Raw genomic sequence first — 21,478 nt, forward strand, 5'->3', positions numbered from 1 at the left:
AAAAAAAAAATAATTTTTTTTATACCCTAACAAGTATTTTTTCCTTCGCTGCTCTGGAGGTGTGGTCTTTATCCTTTGGTACAAGCCATCAATGTAGTCTGGCAAGTAGGTTCTTTGGCTGGTTGGGTCCATATTGCCTCACTTTTAAGTGCATTTATTTAGCTTTATTGGTGTGTTTTATAAGGAAATATTTCAATCTTATCATAAGTATTTTTCTTTAATAGTTGTTTCCATATTGCACTTTTTCATTAGGGCTTCATTCTCCTTTTTGAGGCCTCGTGATTCTTTTCAAAAGGATTTGTTTTCCCTTTTTCATGTTGTTGAAGGTTAAATGCTGTTAACTTCTACATGCCAGTGACCATACCTACCTACCTACCTACCTACCTACCTACCTACCTACCTACCTACCTACCTACCTACCTACCTACCTACCTACCTACCTACCTACCTACCTACCTACCTACCTACCTACCTACCTACCTACCTACCTACCTACCTACCTACCTACCTACCTACCTACCTACCTACCTACCTACCTACCTACCTACCTACCTACATACAATACATATATACATACATACATAAACTTTATTTACTCTCGAATTTTAGAGTAGCATGTAGCTAGTTACTCTGAATGCCACTACCACGTTGGCTGGTAAGGGCAGCCCTAACCGCCACCCCCCAATCCCTTACATTGTTCCAAATAAATATCACTCTTAGTCGCCATATTTTCTGTAAGTCCGATGTATGTTTGAGAAGTTTTATTATCGTCACGTTTAACGGTTGCTTGGTAGATGACAGATGATTATAGATAGTTTCCGTTCAGTGGGCATGAGTTCTTTGGTCGGCAGTTGCATGATTTCTTGTTAATTGTGTTATCTTTGGGGTCAAAGTTGTGTTTGGATGAATGTAAAATGCCCTCTTTGTGGTTGTCGATAATCTGCTTAGTGTTATTCATACAACTATAGCTGATCTTTATTGTGTTGCCGTTGAATATTTTCCTTAGCTTGTGGTCTTTCGGAAAGTGTTTATCTACAAGGGTGAGGAATCTGTGACCGATGTTAGTGTATATATTAATCTCTGAGTTGCTAAATTTAATGTTATGATTTGTACCAGTACATTGTATAATATTTCTTACCTTCTATCGATTGGGATAAACACATATTCACTCTCTAGTAGGTCTCTCTTGAAAAATTTCTCTGCGGATGTCAACCAAACCATTCTAAAAATAGAAACAAGATTTGTGTCATCGTAAGAAGTTTAAAGCTAAATACTGTAAAAAAGTTATTGAAATAAATTAACATGTACACAAAAAATATTGTACACAATTTAAATGTTAAAGTAATTGAACTTTAAAAACAATATGTTATATCTTTACCTCGAGGATCTTCGACCAACATCTTGTTCCCCACATAAAGTGGTATAGAAAAAGCTACTGACAATTGGATATTGGCAATGGGGTAGTTGCCTAAAAAAAGAATCCAAAAATTTAAAATATCATATGGCAGGCACAAAGTTATTATTAACACTAAAAACACACTCACTATATAGTATAATAGACTATATATATACTCACTTTAACAAAAAACAAATCTTTTGTGTCAGTGATCATTTCCTTTGGTTGGACTGTTTGCAAGTCTGCTTTGTAGATTTGAAGTCCAGAAAGTACAACACTGTCTGGAAGTGTGGTAGGAGAACTGCTGTACTGTGGATCCAACAAATCTACAATGTCATGGATGTCTGATTGCTTAGGGCAGCTGGTGTCTTGAAAAGTGCTGGTGTCTACTTCTGAGCTGGCCGGGTGCGAGCGATTAACACTAACCAGGAAAGTTATCGAAGGTATTCGTGAAAGTTTGCATGTTTGTGGAGCTTAAGGTAAGTCAATGTCAAAAATGGATGAAGACAGACCCAAGAGAAGTACTACAACTCACACTATCCGGATTAGCTTATCGTGCTGAACAACCCGGCCCTGGTCTCTTGTGAAATACTGAGCTTCTGAGTAGAGTGATGTTGTGACTGGAGAGAGTGTACCCTGAGATGAGAATGATGAGATTGGGGAGAGATGGGAGGAAAGAGCATCAACGGAACTGTGGAACCCCAAAGGAAGCGACTGATCCAACCCAGTTGAACTACATAGACATGAAGCTTGGGGTAGGGGACCCCGAGACCCGTCCACCACCGACGACGCCACTGACACTCAAGTGAAGTGGAGTAACTGAAGTAGGCCAAGCACTCATTACCATTTCTTATGCCACCAATTTCTGAGTAGAGCTGATGGTTTGCTGTGAACAACTGGTTTCTTGAGAAGAGTGTACCTCCTGTGAAGTATCTACATAAAAACAGTGTATTTTAATTTGAATAAAATTTAATTAAAGTATATATTGTAATATGTATGGATAGATATTTATCTGTGTTTTGTGCTTGAGAATTGATTGTGTAAGTTAATTGTAAGAATAATAGAAAAGTCTATCATTTACCTGGAAATACTGTTTTGGAAACTTCAATCATCATGAAAGGAAGAACTTGACTGATCCAATACTTCTCTAGTTTGAAACATACATTAGACATGAAGCTTGGGTTGTAGGGGACCTCAACAGTAAAGATTCCTTTTCTGGTCCACACTACCAAGACATTCAAGATCAGCTCACTGACAAACATTTCAAGCTGAAGTTGGAAGTAATACTTTGAAGAAGGCTTCAAAGCAAACTCATTACCATTTCTTATGCCACTAATTTCTGGGGTAAGGAAGGCTTCTTTCTGGTGTAGATCTCTGTGTTTCCAGGGGCATTTATATTCAACAACTTTGTTTGGGCAACCGTTGGAACACTCACATTTCTGAATATTATCTAGACTAGCTCCCAGGAAAGGCTTTGACTTTGAAATTAGAAACCATTTTGAGACCAGTTCCAATTGGTGGTAGGTATGACTAGCAACACGCTGATAATTTTATGGGTGATACACGGAGGGGTTTCCATTCCACCTGACCAGCGGTCGAGAAATGAGCGACCCTGGAAAGATTTGAAGTCCGAAATATTGGACTTCCGATTGAATTGCGAATGCTTAGCTTTTTCTTGTCCTTGTCATTATTTCTGTTCCTACATCGTCTTCTCTCTTCCTTGGTTTTCAGTTTTTTGCATCCTTTTCCTTTCTTTTTTATCTTTTTTACCTTTATTCTCGTCACTTAGGACGTCTTGTATTGGACCAAACAGATCCCCTAATTTTGTTACATTAAATTTAATGGTTGGTATTACATTTATGGGTGATACACGGAGGGTTTCCATTCCACTTGACCAGGGTTCGAGAAACAAGCGACCCTGGAAAGATTTGAAGTCCGAAATATTGGACTTCCAGTTGAATTGCGAATGCTTAGCTTTTTCTTGTCCTTGTCATTATTTTTGTTCTTACATCTTCTCCTTTCTTCCTTGTTTTTATGGGGAGCAGGGATGGCGCAGTGGTAAAAGCGCTCGCCTCCCACCAATGCGGCTCGGGTTCGATTCTGGCCCGGTACCATACGTAAGTTGAGTTTGTTGTTGGTTCTCTTCCTTGCTCCGATTCGATTCGATTCTAGACTTCAAAAGATGCCTTTTAATCGTTAACAGGAAAAAACATTGCCTTGAATAGGACACCATTTTCTTGTTTGGTCAAATGGACATGAGAAAACGAGCCTGCAATGTCCCATACATTTTCAGTATGTTTCGGCCAGCGGTTACACAAATAAAAAAAGGCACGGATGGACCATCTATCTTACAGAGCCGTTGACATAGAGTTACTGGCTTTACTAAAAGAGCCAGTAACCACAAAAATTATAGCAGGCATATTCCTTGTAAAGTAATGTTTGACTGAATTCGTCTTGACTCAAAGAGAACCTCAAGCTCCTCCAAATGGATGGAATGCCATAAACCCCCAGTATTTCAAACGCTCTGGTATATTGACGTTTTAATCATAGTTGGGTACTTTTTCAATGTTCACAGACCATAATTATATGGGTTTTGGTTTCTGGGTTAAAATACTAACTTGATGCACAAATCCCGTCTCCTGAAGTGAGAAGTGCACAAAGAGAATGACAAGTTTGTGGCCCTTTACTTGGAAGTCGTAGCCAGTTTATTACATTTATGGTTAAGCCTTATTACATTTATGGTTGTTCAGTTTATTACATTTATGGGCAAATTTCATTACATTTATGGTTAGTGGATTTATTACGTTTGTGGTTAAAAGTTATTACATTTATGGTTAGTATTACATTTATGGTCAATTTTTATTACGTTAAATTTTATGGTTGGTATTACATTTATGGGTGTTACACGGAGGGTTTCCATTCCACTTGACCAGCGGTCGAGAAATGAGCAACCCTGGAAAGATTTGAAGTCCGAAATATTGGACTTCCGTTTGAATTGCGAATGCTTAGCTTTTTCTTGTCCTTGTCATTATTTCTGTTCCTACATCGTCTTCTCTCTTCCTTGGTTTTCAGTTCACACGTTTCGGCACCGTCGAAAGAACCCATTGAAGAGATCATTTGGAGATTTTTTCTCCCATGGGGAATCATTGCTGAACAACAGTGAGCGTTTTGCGTGAAGTATGATGTCACGCTCTTGACTACTGATGGGTCGGTACTTGCCGGCAAAGTCGAGGGCCTTTGAGAGCAACTTCTCATTGATGAAAGGATAGAAATCACATACATCGAAACATATGAATGAGAGTGTCCCTTTATTTTCTAATTTGTTGAACCATGATAGTACGCTGGATGTGTTCTTCCACTGGTTAATTTGAGTAGAGCGGATGATGATAGAGTTGATTTCATCAAGGATGTGCTTGCTAACTACGCCGATTTCAGACTTGGAAGGGTTGATAAGGTGGTCAGGTGGTCGTTGAATTCGGGTTTGTGATCTTTTAGTGTAATATAAATGCCTCTTTCTTTGCTAACTTTTCAATTCGGCCGTCTAATTTGAGCCGTTTAGCTATGCTGGCCGACTGCGCGTCCAATTTTTCTGCAACACGATCGTTCGACTTCTTGTAGGTTTTCGTTACATTATCTTTAATCAACTTGTCGTATGAAGCTGGATTCATTGTGTAATAATTTGTGGTTTTATCTGCTGGGATTAAGAGGCTGTCTGGTTTCTTGATTTTTTTCTTTATGTCACTGTTCATCTGGTATTGAAAATTGCATTTTACGTCCTTGAACTCAATATTTTGTATGAGGTCTTGCATACCGTCTTCGAAGGGAATCAGTTTGCTAATTCTCGGTGGCGAGTTTCGTGATTTTAATCCGTAGGCTTCTTTAGTTAATGACTCCGTAGGGTTGAGAAAATGATAGGCTTTCCAGCGCATTCGCCATAGGAAGTGTTCTGTCTTTTCGATAAAATTCTTCATGTACTCGCTTTTCGAGGTCAGTGGGATGTTCTTCGTTGAATAGCCCAAATTGACCTTCTCCATGGTAATATATGATGAAACTTTTAGAGTGCTCAACAAAAAGGAGCTGAATAATATGACAAGACAATGAATTGAAGACTTAATCAGCTATTAAAGTGCTCAATAGATAAACTAGAGCAATATAAAGATTTGAAGAGTTGTATTTTTCTATCGAAGACATTTATTGCTACTCAGAGTTTCATGCTTCTTGCGAAGCAATCATCAGGCAACTGCCAAAAATAACGAATACATAAGAATATATACAAAATTTGAAAATACAGAACAATACCTAGTGGCGTGACATGTAGAGATATGATTGGTTAAGCGAGCACGTTCTTTAACAGGAATTTCTTAGAATGACTACAAGTAGATATCAGTTAGCTTCTATTGTTTAAGGTTGACATTTCGGGTTTACATATGATGAAATACTTTTCCCATAAACACAAATTACATCTTTTGTTTACACTTGAATATGATTGAGCCTGTTTTATCTTACGCCATTTGATGTTTAAAATGATATTCTTATCTTTAAGGCTCCAAATATATTTACTCAATTCAGTAGCGTGCTTATATCGCTCGTACGATGAGCATACATGGTTTCTGTATCTCAACTTGAAAGCTGTATCACAAAGCACAATGTTTTTCTCGACGAGGTTGTATGTATGCCCAATGAGGTTGATGTCGTGACCTCGGCTTGGTAGATGATATTTTGGTCATTGCATTTTCCGTCCATGGGGCACGTGCTTGAATTCCGGCAGTTACAATTACTATCATTGGTGGGATCAGACTTATTAGTTTGGGCTTTGTTGTGGTTAGAAATGATTGATTTGATGTTACTCATGCAGCTATTGCTCAGTTTGAGCATGTTCCGGTTGAAGATTTTGTGAAGTGGGTTTGATTTAGGAAAGTGTTGATCAATAAGAGACAGGAAGCACTTTATTTAAGAATAAATAGATCTTCTTTTAAAATATATATATATATTAATCTCTGAGTTGCTAAATTTAACTTGCAGGTGTTAGACAATTTCATTTAATGTTATGATTTGTGCCAGTTCATTGTATAATATTTCTTACCTTCTATTGATTGGGATAAACACATATTCACTCTCCAGTAGGTCCCTCTGGAACTATTTCTCTGCGGATGTCAACCAAACCATTCTAAAAAATAGAAACAACATTTGATGTCATCGTAGGAAGTTTAAAGCTAAACCCTGTAAAAAAGTTATTAATATAAATTAACATGTACACAAATAATATTGTACACAATTTAAATGTTAAAGTAATTGAACTTTAAAAACAACATGTTATATCTTGACCTCGAGGATCTTCGACCAACAACTTGTTCCCCACATAAAGTGGTACTGACAATTGGATATTGGCAATGGGGTTGTTGCCTAAAAAAAGAATCCAAAAATTAATAAAATATATGGCAGGCACAAAATTATTACCGGTATTAACACTATAAACACACTCACTATATAGTATAATAGACTATATATATACTCACTTGAACAAAAACAAAACTATTGTGTCAGTAATCATTTCCTTTGGTTGGACTGTTTGCAATGCTGCTTTGTAGATTTGAAGTCCAGAAAGTACGACACTGTCTGGAAGTGTGGTAGGAGTACTGCTGTACTGTGGATCCGACAAATCTACAATGCAATGGATGTCCGATTGCTGTATAGGACAACTTGTGTCTTGTCTGAGCTGGTCTTTTGTGAAATACTGAGCTGCTGAGTAGAGCTGATGGTTTGCTGTGAACAACTGGTTTCTTGAGAAGAGTGTACCTCCTGTGAAGCATCTACATAAAAAAACAGTATTTCAATTTGAATAAAATTTTATTAAAGTATATGTTGTAATATATATATATGCTATTAAGTAGAAGAAAGTCTTCATTGACTGTAAGAGTGCACAATAGTTAAACTAGAGCAGTATAAATGAATTTTAGAGTAAGACTTTTTAATCTTTTTAATGCTACTCAGAGTTCTATGCTTCTTGCAAAGCAATCATCAGGTAACTGCCAAAATTAACGGATACATAAAGAGATATACAAAATTTAAAAATACAGAACAATGACTACTAGCGAGACATGGAAAGCTACGATTGGTTGAGATAAAAAAAACTGGGGGCGATGTTTACAAAGGTCATGTGACATTTCTGGTGGAGACTAAATTTAAATTAGGACAGTTTTCAGAAGGAACTTTCTTGAGTGTCTACAACATGATACCAGTTCATTTGTATTGTTTAGAGTGCACATTTCCGGTTTACAAATTATAAAATGTTTTTCCCACAAACACAGGTTACATTTTTGGTTACATTTGAATAGGACCTCACTTGCTTTATTTTCCGCCATTTGATGTTGTATGCAGTATGCATCATCTTGTTCTTCAGGCTCCAGATGTGCTTACTGAGTTCCGTTGCGTGTTTGTACCTTTTGTTTTTAAATGAACAGATGTGATTTCGGTATATTTGTTTGAAAGTGGTGTCGCATAGTCCGATGTATGTCTCTTTGTCGGTCAATGTGGAAATTTTTGCTTGATAAATAATGTTCATGTTGTTGCAATTTCCGTCCATGGGGCAGGCGTTTGGATTATGGCAGTTACAGTTTTTACTATTATCACTCGGCTCTGTTTTGTTCAACTCGGTTTTGTTATGGTTTGAAATGATGGTTTTGATGTTTGGCATGAAGCTGTAGCTCAATTTGATTGTGTTACGGTTGGAAATTTTGTGGAGGGGATTAGATTTTGGGAAGTGGTGATTGATCAGTGAAAAGAATTGTTTTCTGACGGTTGTTTCCACGTTTTTAATGTACGGCGGATTGTACCAGGTGATGTTTCTTGACCGGTTTTTGCGTGTGGTTGATGTCTGCTGATCTGATTCGCTATACTCTGGGTCGTACTTGTAGCGGCTTTTGTTTAGCGCTTCTTGGTATATTCCTTTGGCATTGTCGAAACATTCTTTGTCCGATGAAATTTCCGAGAGCCGTTTGTTGATAGATTTGGGGATGTTCTTTATCTTACATAGATCTTTTTTGATCTCTTCAATCTCCTGTGGTTTCTCTCTAAAAGCTGCCAGGCCGTCATCACGGTATAGACCAATGTTATGGCCATACTTTTTTGCTAAGAAGGGACAAACAACAATCCATCATTCCAGCCTGTCACTAGTGAGCACACTCCTCACCTTGCCTGTGTTGTAACTTTCTTACTGCCCCTCTCCTAGCCTGCAGTTTGCTGCCCTCTGATCTCTTCTGCAAGTTAAAAAGGACCATTATTAGTGCAAAAGTCAGCTTTCTAAACCCACCCCTCTCCTCTGAGCCTTGCTGCCAGGCATGGTTCCCATTGGTAGCAAAGAGTCTGGGCAGTGTGTGGCCACCGAGCTGAACGTGCCTGACGAAAGAGTTTTGCAGAATTTTCAACCCTGTTTGTAAAAAGCAGCTAGTGCTTAGTTTGAAGCACAACAAATGCCATCCCATAACTTGAAAATCACTGCAGCACTTATGGTGATATTTCATGCAAAGTTAGCGAAAGAGTCATAACCGCCGTCAAAACAAAAAAAAAATACATTTGCTTAATTTTCATAAAGTACGTTTTGTCAAAGGAAAGATAATTCAAAAGAATATGCTTTATTTGTCCGGACACACATTCCAACCTCATTTTAAGCTAAAATACAGCAGAACGTGGACGCAGAAGCGATTGAAATGTTGTACTCGTACAACTTCTTTTCTGTGCTTGACAAAGAAATGGTGATGCATTCATGAAAGCAGCAACATCAGTTGTTTTCTTGGAATCTGCATTCTACAAATAGTAAAAATAGCATTAGTATGTCACTGATGTCAACTAATAATGCGACATCACACAACGCTTCTAGAAAACATGGTAATGGGACACTGCTGACAATCCAGGTAGTGGTGTTTTGTAGCCTGTCCCAACAAATAGACTCAGTCAGGCAACAAATAATAATAATAATAATAAAAACCACAATAATAATAATGGAGTATTCTTGATCATTTGAACTGAACGATTTAAGCCTATGCAATGACTGTCCTTATTCCCACTTCTTGAAAAATCCTGGGACACGCTTGCCGATTGTGCCCTTGGCAAACTGTTTTTCTGTGGTCGCATTGATGAACAAGGCAATTTCTTCCCTGCAATGAACATACTTTGGGCGCAGAAAGTCACAATAGCCCAGCAGGTAAGGTTCTTTGGTCAGTTGCATCCATGAATGCAAATTGTTTAACAAGTGACTAGTAACTAGTGAGCACACTCCTCACCAATATAATGTTACCTCCCATATGACAATCCATGACTGTAAATCCACGCTTTTTGGCAAACCTCTTTGCCTTTATTAACAACGTACTCCAGTCGTTTTTTTCCGTTTTTTACCTTCTGGCCAAAGGAGAAGAAGTGGAGAAGCCATTGGCCTTGTTCTTCTCTGTTTCGTTCCCCAAACTCTGTCCTTGCCTCAAGCAAATCTTGAAGAGTTAAGATGTACTTCAAACAATTATTTTGCAGCATCTTTTTAGCTGTGTTTCTTGGATGTTTTGTATCGACATCATTTTTCTTTTTCTAGAAACTTTTCCTTGCCTCTCTGTTGTATCGCTCTTCTTTTTGGTTGATTTATTGGACTCAATGATTTCCTGTATGTGAAATGATTCAGTGACACAACTGTGAAAAAGTTATGGGTCTGATTATTCCAAAATAAAGAACAAGAAAGTAGAAATTCTTACCCGATGGTCTTCGTCAAAACTGCCTGTGTTGTAACTTTCTTACTGCTTCTCTCCTAGCCTGCAGTTTGCTGCCCTCTGAGGTCTTCTGCTAAGTTAGCGAGGTATCTTCGGGTGGATGCTGAAAATAGGCGAGAAATATTTGTAAAAAATCCTCATTTCTATTTATTATATACCCATATGGATAACTAGCATAGTTAAACACATAAAAGTACGATTACAAGTAAGACAAGAAATGGATAAAACTGGTAGAGTTGTCATCATAATAGGCCTGACAGATCTAGTGTTTTGATACTATTTTTGAACACTTTTAGAGTTTGATTTGCCTGATGAAAGATTTCCTCGCTGAGTTTCTTTGTCCGCGCTTTTGCTTGAGGGGCAATTTTCTTAAATTGGAGCTGTGTTACAAGAGCCTTTTGTCTTTCCTTTTCAGAAGCAAACTTTGTCAGACCATCCTTAATTTCTTTTTCAGACTTCCATGGACTTCTCCAACTCTATCATGCTATTTACTAGATTTAGTCTTGTTGTGATTTTCTTTTGGCTTCCTTCTTTGCTCTCTGTTTCTATAATAACTTCTGTTGCTGGAAAATTGTTTTCTTTTCTTTCCTTGTACTAAGCCATGATTTCACTAGTATTTGCTTTTGCAAGAGAAATAATAATTGTTACTTATTCTTGCTATTTTTATTTGATATTGGTTCAGTTCTACAAACAGTTACATAATTTTTATGTTTTATTGCTATGGATTCAAAGTTCTAGACACAGCCATATTAAGTGAAATACGTAAATGCTCTCTAAAACAAATACAATTTTAAAAACAAAAGAGTAGTAGCTAAGAAAAGTTCTTATTTCATAATGGTAATCTACAATTTTTTCTGTAGTTATTATTTTATTGTTTTGATTATATCCTCTTAAGTACTGAGCCACTATGACAGCTGCAAGTCGACAATCGCAGCCACATAGCTTTTCCTTTCTGGCAAATGAGCACTCAATAATGTCCTGAAATGCAAGGTGTGAAGGTAGCTCAGTTAAACATTGGCAATATGTGATATCAATATCATGAAGAAGTTTTGTAGGTAAGACTTAATACATGTAGTTTCCTGTTTGAAATAATATTTTTAAGCAGATTTGAGATTTTTGAGATTTTTCAGGCATTCATGAAAACTATGTGTATCCAGGTGTAGCTAAACTGCAGTTAATGTGCATTGGCCATTATAACCAACATTTCATATACATGTAAAATGATAAGAAATTTACACATGAAGGCAGCTCATTGAAAACATGGCAACTTCCCAATAATTATAACCTTTCACACAGAGAATAAAAACCAAGGAAAAGGATGATATTGTGCATAGATAAAGTAAATGTAGAAACCTACATGTATCTTCTGATGTTTGCAATTTTGGTAGCAGATAGTAATCACAGAACATCATTGCAAGGACCCGTTGAATTCCACCAATCTCTTCTTTGAGAATCTCCTGAAGCTTATTTCTTTTTCCATCAGTCTTAAGGCCCCAGGCTCTGCATTCCCTTTTTAACTCTTCTAAAAGGAGATTTTTGAATGGTTTTAAACCAGCATTCCTTTAATTTCTTCCAGCTGGCACCTGTAGCATTTTCCTTAACCGTTCCGCGAGAGTAAGGTGGGGTTTAGAAAGGGAAACTGCAAGTTCTTTGTACTTCCTTGCATCATCACTGCAACTAGCACATCCAGTATTGCCCCCTTTCTGCTCTCCAGCCTCAAATTCCTGCTGGGGAAAAAAGAGCACTATGTCCGTAACCTCAACTCCATTTGAGGTGGTAATTTTGATGTCCAGACTATGTAAACAGGCCTTTCTGGTGTTGAAGTAGGCTAGCTGATGAACTTCAGAGAAACCACATCTCCCCAGAATATAGTCAGACATGTTGTCTTTCGACTATAGCCTGCACATCAATGTCTCTCTTGCCCCTGGCCTTTATCTCCTCGTTGGTGAAGTATATGGCCTCATCATAAAGTGAATTGACTGTCAGTAGGAGGTGACCATGGTTAAGTAGGGTTGAGTTGTCACCCCAAATCATCAGGGCCTTTTGCAGCACTTAATGAGTGCAAGCTGACCTTTGAGATTATTACATTTCTTAGAGTAGCTAACTTGGAAACCTACCGGCTACAAATCCCTGTAATACCTTATTTCTATTTAATTAAGAATCTGAACACAACTGTTAAATTTAATATGAGCAAAATAAAATTATTATTATTAGTATTATTATTATTATTATTATTATTATTATAACTGTTACCACTATTATTATTATTATTATTATTATTATTATTATTATTATTATTATTATTATTATTATTATTATTATTATTATTAAGTGTTTCTTCCACACATTCCAAAATGAGGACCACGAAATTGGCTTGCCTTAAATAGCCAAAATGTCTTGCGGTTATAACTTATAGATATCTGTCTGACTGGCAGAATGGAAGTCACATGCGATTTTCATGCAGCATGCAATCAGTTGTTTGCTTGATATGCTCTTAAAAAACAAGACTGTGTCATATTGCTTGTTTAGAAAGCTCTAAGTTAAAAACAACATAACATTTATGACTTACTTTTAAACCAGCTAATAGCCTGGTGTGTGTGGTCGAAGCTCCAAGTCACTCCTTTCCTTGCTCACTGCCCCTAGACTCTACTGTTCTCAAATTCCTTTAGATAAATAAAAAATCGCAATAACATGCAAAGTGATCTTTATGGCTCCTACGTTTGTATTGGTAGTCTTGAAGTGGGATAATGTTTGTGTTTAGAAAGATTCTTGTTGATTCTTAATCGCTACTAACCATTATCAGTAAATTAACAGACAACGTCGCGTTACGTTGTCTGCCACTCGAGCAACCAATTGGTCGAAAACTCCCTGGGGGAGAGAGGAGTTGTGGCTCCACTGCAGCAGCACCTGGTGGTGAAGCAGACTGCTCTGTGCCAACAATGGGGGAAGGGCTCCAGCTATCAGGGGTTTGCTCCAAGGTACCACATCTGGACTTCTTCCGTGGACGCCCCACCGTGGTTATCAGTGGTGGGCTGCAAGGCAGCACGTCTGGACTTTTTCCATGGAGGCTCACCACCAGCTGCTATCTCAACTGTCCGAGCGGAAGGATTCTGGGTTGAGAGCGCTTTGGAGGCATCTGCAAAGGAACGTGAAAAACACCCCAGACACTGCCATAACAACATTATGACAATGAAAAAAAAAAGATTAACAGAACCAGCATGAACAAAAAATAAGTGGCAAGGATACATCTAAATTGAAAAATAATACTTATAGCCATTTAACAAAGCTTAATAAGCCACAGTGGTCATTTAACTGAGTCCTACCTTAGCTCAGAGAGCTAAGGTAGGACTCAGTTTCTTCCAAGCATTGGCCCATCCTGATTTCTGAGAGAGCGTTGAGAAATTGTCGATCTACCTGGGATTGCCACTTGAATTTTGTAAGCCCAAACCTGTGCAAAGTCAAACAGGGGTGTCTCAATCATACAACATCCCTACTCAAACATTTTCAGGACTGGGTGTAACTGAAGGAATTCGCCCACAATGATCAGTTGTTTTCCTGCGAACAGGTACATAGGGCTCAATCCCCCTGCAAGTTCATGGTGCGTAACATTGACAAGTTCCAGCATTCTCCGACTAGACATACTCGCCTCGTCCCATATTATTATGTCTAATGCCTTTACATGGTGGCAAACCATGGACTTATCCAAAGAGCTGTCGATGACCTTGCACCATGGCAGCTCGGCTGTTGTTAAACTGTAACATGAATGGACCGTCTAGGCCACTGCCCTAGAACAGTGGATAACACCACAACAAATGAAACAATGGACGAATCCATTAAGTCAAGGACGAATCCTCTTAAAAACTGTGTAGGACGAATCCTATAATTAGATCAACAAAATAATTCTTTAGGCTAATGTATTCACATTTAACACAAGTGATAAATTATAGTAAGTTCTGCTAAGTTCTACGAGTATTTTATTCCTTATAAACTTATCAAAAATGTTTAAATTTGGACAAATTTACGTATGAAAAGGGAAACATTATGTACTAATGTATTAAGGCAACTATTATTAAAATATACAATCTAATAAATCACAATTTCTAACTTACTGCATACACTGTATGTACATAAATTTTTTTATTGTTTCCTATTGGATAAGAGGTTGTTTAAAAAGCGAATAAAGGAGGCAATTTGCCTTGGACATCACACCTTTTGTTGAGCATTCTGCACGCTTATCTTGTGGCACTTAGGGTTGTTTGCCAAATTCTTCCTCCATTGCCTTCACTTGTTGCTCAGTAAAGAAACATCTTTTGGATCCATTTTGAAAAGGTGTTTCGCCTTTAAAAGAATTTTGCTAGATTAATTGATTTATCGATTAATAAAATGTGCTTCTTCTACAAACAGCTCTCGGAATTCTACACACAAAAAACTTGTGATAAATTAGCTTACAGAAAATGTAATACAGCAAATATAGTTACCAAAGATTTCTCATAGCATGGTAACAATAGCAGAGACCTGGAGCGTTCTCTTGTCTCTTCCTTCAGTCTATTTTCCCCTGTAGGTACCTGGTGACTGTCTTTCAGATAAGTATTGTTTTGCAAGCTCAATGCAATGTCGTTTAACATTGGAAGCTTTGAGATACTTTTATTTTATACAGCTTCAAGAAATTCGGGTTTAATTCATGACATTGTCTCATCTTTACAAAGGAAACTTTCCTTCTTCTTTGTTTAGCGTCCATCTCTGTTCTTACAAACACACATTCAGGGTTATGAAGCAATTGAAGCTGGCCATCTTCATTGGCCATTTCTCCTTATCCGAAATTGAGCCAGGCATTACTCTGTTTCTCTAAATCTTCATTTCGCCTAACGTAGTGTCGTGGAAGAAATGTGTTATAGTCTTTTATCATTTTCAACGTGACCCAGTGTGCTACAAAATTTACCAGGTTTATTATTTACTATTATTTTCTAGAATTTTTGCCCACGTCCTTGGAACGTCGACAATTTCTTGGTTCTTGAACAACTTTTGTATGGTACCACATTGTTTATCGGAAACAGAGTATGTGTGGCCCTCAAGCAAAACTTCGGCCTTCTTTTTCAGATAACCCAGAAAGAAGAACAGGTAGTATTCCTTAAACTGCCCAGGGCGATTGTCACACCACATGATAATGTGGTCATGTTTTTCAAGCTTGTTTTCAAGTTGTAAATACAAATGATCCAAAAGAGATATTTCTTTATTTAGTCCTATTGTACCAGTTGTCTCGTCGTAAAGGAAACAATGAATAATAATGTAAACAAACATGTTGCCTAGGGAAATTGTCACATCATATGATAATGTGGTCATGTTTTCCAAGCTAGTTTTCAAGTCGGACAAGCACATAATCCAAAAGAGATATTACTTTATTTGGTTGTATTGTATCAGTTGACTCGTCGTTAAGAAAACAATGAATAATATGTAACTAGTATCTGTTGTGATAAACTTCAAACTGCTTAAAAAGAATGGATTTAAAAATGGTCACTATAGCCCAGGGGCAGGAAGCAGTACTCACAAGATATGATGGCAATTGCTGAGCATTACTGCTTCAGGGTTTTAACAGATATTACATTGAAAAATCTGTGTAGAATTAGTTTCTTGGCATTCTTGTCCTTGATTTTTCGGCTACAACTTTACACTTATACCTTTATTGGATCTTTGTTTCTTTTGGCTGCAAAGTGTGCTGATAGAATTACCCATGAAAAGAGCCCTTCATTATAAAATTTTTCATCGTCTGCTTCTGTCATGTTCCAATGTTGATGAAACAGGATTATTGCACGCAAATAATCCGCACTCAAATCAAATCCGCCATGATTTATAATCACTTTCCATACATGCTTTCCGCACCTTAATACTTTGTGTATGATACACTGGAATATACTTCACAAACACTACAGCTTTCATAGCGAAACAATAAATAAAACAAAAAGTCATGTGTATATAGTATATATGGTCAACTCTCGGTTTCTATGGTCCCTTTTGGTTTAACCTGACAAATGTATCAAGCTTTCTGCATTAACGTTTATGCATACAATTGGAATCAATTAAAACAAAACATCACTTATTTCTACTCCGAGTCAGTCACTATCACCAGGGTGCTAACTGCTTTCACCATGGTGGAGAGACTGATAAAAGGTAGCTGTACTGTCAGATAAGTATATTGCTGCTAGCTCAAGGCAATGTTGTTTAACATTGGAAGCTATCGAGATCTTTTTTTTATGCGTAGCTGGTCTTATTAAAAAAAAAAACAAAGAAACAGAAACATATGGATTACATCATAAGAAAAGTGAGATGATTTGCATGAGAAAATTAATACCAAAAAGGACAAAATGCAATCAATGTAAATCTTGTTCTGAAAATAAATTTTCCAGAAATTAAATAACGGAATTGCATATAGCTTGTCTTATTTTGAAAAAAATATAAAAATAAAATAGTAATAATAATAATGATTACAATGTTGTCATAATGATGCTCATAAAATGGCCTTTTTAAAATTAATGATTACAATGTAGGAAAAGAAAAATGATCTCCCTTAAAGAAAATAAAAACTGAAAAAGACAAAATGTACCAAGCTAGGCAGGAACTTAAACGCAATGATTTAAAGAATTAACATCCAAGAAGATAAATCATGGACTCACATAGCTCGTTTTTTGAAACAGAATTAACCCTGGTTGAAAATGATATTAAGTAATAAATAATATTTAATAAATTGTAGACATGGTAGTTTATGAAAAAGTTAATACATAATAATTGTAAATTTTGAGAAAATACAAGATGTAGCCATAAACAATATGAGAAACTTTAGGCAGAGAAAGTTGTAAAAATAAACATTGTGAGTTTCAGTATAAAAATGGAATAGAGGCACGGAAAAAAATTAAAAACCTAAAATGATTATAAGTGCTATTCATTGTTTCTGCCCAAGTGGTTTTCTTAACATCATGCAGTTCTTGCTTGACATTTTTTAGTTCGCACTTGAGGACTGCATTTTCACTCTTCACAATCTTTAGATCTTTTTTTTTTTGATGCAGGGCATCACTTCTACTCCACAGCTTTGTTCTCAGCTCAGTGTTTTTTTTGTTTTGTCTGTTGATGATTTCTTCCTTCTGCCTTTCAAGGGTCTTCAGAGCGGTGATTTGTTTTTTCAACTCTTCTAATTCGCCGGCTAGTCGAAGTTCCTTTTCGGTAATCACGATCTTGGCTACTTTCTTGTTAGATTTACTTGATGTTCTGGATGTGTCTCTGTTAGCCAAAGATATGTTGTGATAAACTTCAAACTGCATAAAAAAGAATGGATTTAAAAATGGTCACTATAGCCCAGGGGCAGGAAGCAGTGCTCATAGAAGACACGATGGGGATTGCTGGGCATTCCTGCTTCAGTGTCTTAATAGATACAAAAATCTGTGTAAAACGAGTTTCTTGAAACCTCCCTCCTGGTATGCCAGTGTACAAACACACCTATCAAATATTCTAACCCAACAGTCCCTATGAAACTGAACTAACAATTAATGGGAAAAAAAGGAATGTTCTCAATAAGCTTCTTTTGTTTCGTTGCAATTATAGGAAAGTTGTCATAAAATTTAAGATTAGCATGCACAGGTCCTCAAAACTATATACCACCTTTATTATTTACAATCACAGGTCCTCAAACTTTTCACAAGTCAAGGATTTGGTCCTTTGAACACTTGCACCAAATGCAAAAGTATTCGCTTTTGCACCTGAGAGACCAAGCAAAATAGCGAGAAACTTGCAGTCACTGCACACCGACCTAATGAAAATATATGAAGAAAACAAATTGGTCTTGCTGGTCAGAAAATTAAGTAGCCTGTTTAAAGTTTCTTTATTGATTTGAAACTTATATAAATGATGTTGGGGATATTCTAAGATAGAAAAAAAGAAAGGAACCCAGTAAAAACCTTCACTGAACAAATACATTAAAGACCAACAATACATGACGGATACTCACCACTCAATTTTTAAATGGTGGTCATTGAAATCGAGGCCAGTCCTCTCCAAATCTCTCATTTCTTTGAAAATATCTATAAACAAGAAAAAATTGAAGAAAAGAAAAACCAAACAACGATTTTTTTTATCAGAAGAGCTGAGTGAAAAATTAAAAAAACGTGGCCCATATCTCGGAAAAACTTTGCGCCACCCTCAAGCTTTTGTTTGTCCTAAATATTGAGCTTACTCTTTCAAGTGTGTGTACAAGCAACTAATGAGTTGTGAAACCTGTTTATTTAAAACATACTTGAAACACAGTAAAATTAAACAAAGTAAAATTAAAGTAAAAGTTAAAATTAAAGTAAAATTCGCTGGTGCTGCTGGCGTGATCCTGGTGGTCCATTTTGCCACGAAGGGCACTCCGACTGAAGTCCCCTTCTCCTTGGCACGTGTGGCATCTATCCCTTGTATTGGAAGAAGTGCATTGGGCACTACTGGGCCCAATTCCGCCGCATTTTTCACAGCGTTTCTCTGTTAAAGAGAAATGCTGTGTATTTTCTCGGCCAAATACTCGTCCGTTTCCCTCCTGAGGCGCATTTCCATTTCCTCTCTCCTCGCCATCTCTCTTCTCTTCGTTTCTTCCAGGCAGCATTCCTTAAACTGCCCAGGGCAATTGTCACACCATATGATAATGTGGTCATGTTTTCCAAGCTTGTTTTCAGTTGGACAAAGACACATATATATGATAGGAGTTCTGGTGCACATTTATTTTTGCAGTTTTAGCCTGTATATCCCTGGTAATGGCTGACTATTTTTGCTGAGGTCTGTGTCAGAAGTTTTACCTATTGAAAATTTATCTCATTGATATAAACAAAAGAGATGGGCAGTGGAAGATGTGGCATTTATAACTTGAACGTGAATAAAGACTTTAAAAGATCTTTTGAAAAACTGTGTACTACCTTTAAACAAGAAAAAATTGAAGAAAAGAAAAAACAAACAACGATTTTTTTATCAGAAGAGCTGATTAAAAAATTAAAAAAATGTGGCCCATTTCTCGGAAAAACATTGCGCCACCCTTAAGCTTTTGTTTGTGCTAAATATTGAGCTTACTCATTCAAGTGTGTGTACAAGCAACTAATGAGTTTTGAAACCTGTTTATTGAAAACATACTTGAAATACCGCTGTACTACAAACATTTTAATTTGACATACAGATATTTTTGCTACATCATAATTAAACACAGTAGAATTAAACAAAGTAAAATTAAAGTAAAAGTTAAAATTGAAGTAAAATTCGCTGGTGCTGCTGGCAAGATCCTGGTGGTCCATTTCGCCCCGAAGGGCACTCCGCCTGAAGTCCCCTTCTCCTCGGCTCGTGTGGCATCTATGCCTTGTATTGGAAGAAGTGTATTGGGCACTACTGGGCCCAATTCCGCCGCATTTTTCACAGCGTTTCCGTGTTAAAGAGAAACGCTGTGTATTTTCTCGGCAAATACTCGTCTGTCTCCCTCCTGAGGAGCATTTCCATTTCCTCCCTCCTCGCCATCTCTCTTCTCTTCGTTTTTCCTATTGAACATTTATCTCATTGATATAAACAAAAAAGATGGGCAGTGGAAGACGTGGCATTTATAACTTGAACGTGAATAAAAACTTTAAAAGATCTTTTGAAAAACTGTGTACTACCTTTAAACAAGAAAAAATTGAAGAAAGAAAAAACAAACAACGATTTTTTTATCAGAAGAGCTGAGTGAAAAATTAAAAAAAACGTGGCCCATATCTCAGAAAAACATTGCGCCACCCTCAAGCTTTTGTTTGTGCTAAATATTGAGCTTACTCATTCAAGTGTGTGTACAAGCAACAAATGAGTTGTGAAACCTGCTTATATAAAACATACTTGAAATACCGCTGTACTACAAACATTTTAATTTGACATTATACAGATATTTTTGCTACATCATAATTAAACACAGTAAAGTTAAACAAAATAAAATTAAAGTAAAAGTTAAAATTGAAGTAAAATTCGCTGGTGCTGCTGGCGTGATCCTGGGGGTCCATTTCGCCCCGAAGGGCACTCCGCCTGAAGTCCCCTTCTCCTCGGCACGTTTGGCATCTATGCCTTGTATTGGAAGAAGTGCATTGGGCACTACTGGGCCCAATTCCGCCACATTTTTCACAGCGTTTCTCTGTTAAAGAGAAACTCTGTGTATTTTCTCGGACAAATACTTGTCATTCTCTCTCCTGAGGTGCATTTCCATTTCCTCCCTCCTGGCCATCTCTCTTCTCTTCGTTTCTTCCTCCTCCTCTTTCCTCGACCTCCTTCCTCTCCCTTGGTCTTCACTTTGCTTGCTCATGTCACTTCCCCACAATCGTGATGGTCTCGGCATATCTACCGTACAGCTGAATGGGACAAACAGATAAACATCAAATACAGATCAGTATCGTGAGATTTTATTAGATGCATAGCTCGGGTGTTAATTTATTTTCACAGGCTTTGGGGTATCTGGAAGTACCTACGTCTGTGCTTCGCAGCACAGGCGTATGCTGTTTGACTTTGGTCATGACATCATGTATAATTGATGCTGTAATTCTGTCTAATCTTTGATCTCTCCATTGCTCACTAAGATTTTGATCTCTTGTCTCTTCTTCAATTTTTTGCTTTTCAGCATCATTTATCTGTAGGGTTTCAAGAAAGGGCAAAACTTGCTCATCCATTGTCTTTTCAGCATTACCTGGCTGTGACATAAAGGTTACAGCAGCCTCCCTTAAAGGTTGAACAAGTTCAGGAATCACCCAGTCATCTACAGAATACAATAAACTTGCATTTGGGAGGTTCAACTTAATATCACAGAACAATTCGCTAACTCTTTCATTGGTCATCTGTCGCTGATCCAGATGCCTAGGATCAAAGTTTTGTTTAGTCTTTAAATTGATTGGTGGCCTGTTCCTTTGTTCTGCCTTCTTGCAGCTATCATTTTGAATATAAAGTTCACTTATCCTCTTGGGAGTGACTCCCCTCCTGGTACCCTTATTCCACCCCTGTGGGATACTAGTGCATGCGTGATTAATATACCCTTTCTTATATGTATAGTTCAGTTTATATCTCAGAGAATTCGCAGAAACCTGGCTGCCAGGTTTTCGCTTGAACTCGGGCGCAGCCCGAGTTCAAGCCTAGCCAGCAACCTTAACTTGAGGGGGCTTGACGTCAACCGTGGTATGGGGACCTTGCCCAGGCCTAGGGCTTTCTGCTGGTGTCCAGCTGGGGGGTAGCCGTCAAAAGCTGGGGGGAGGGGAGGGTGTCACTTTTGACCGCTGGGCCTAGCTTGCTTCATGCCCCTTTGAGAAATTTTGTGTGAACTTGGAAT

General features: G+C 37.5%; 1 protein-coding gene and 1 pseudogene across 1 annotated transcript in view; one reads left to right on the top strand and one right to left on the bottom strand.

Moving 5' to 3' along the window:
* LOC144648420 (uncharacterized) overlaps positions 1–14,163 on the top strand; it is a 28,575-nt gene extending 14,412 nt beyond the window's left edge. The window contains exon 5 of the mRNA XM_078507986.1: positions 13,712–14,163. Coding sequence (XP_078364112.1) covers positions 13,712–13,904 — 193 coding nt within the window. The 3' untranslated portion in view covers positions 13,905–14,163. The remainder of the gene's footprint in view (positions 1–13,711) is intronic.
* Positions 695–12,180, bottom strand: LOC144647872 (uncharacterized; annotated as a pseudogene).
* Positions 14,164–21,478: the final 7,315 nt, after the last annotated feature.

The sequence above is a fragment of the Oculina patagonica genome, chromosome 4 (genome assembly GCF_052425735.1).
Source record: "Oculina patagonica isolate OP01 chromosome 4, crgOcupat, whole genome shotgun sequence".
Classification (NCBI taxonomy): Eukaryota; Metazoa; Cnidaria; class Anthozoa; order Scleractinia; family Oculinidae; genus Oculina; species Oculina patagonica.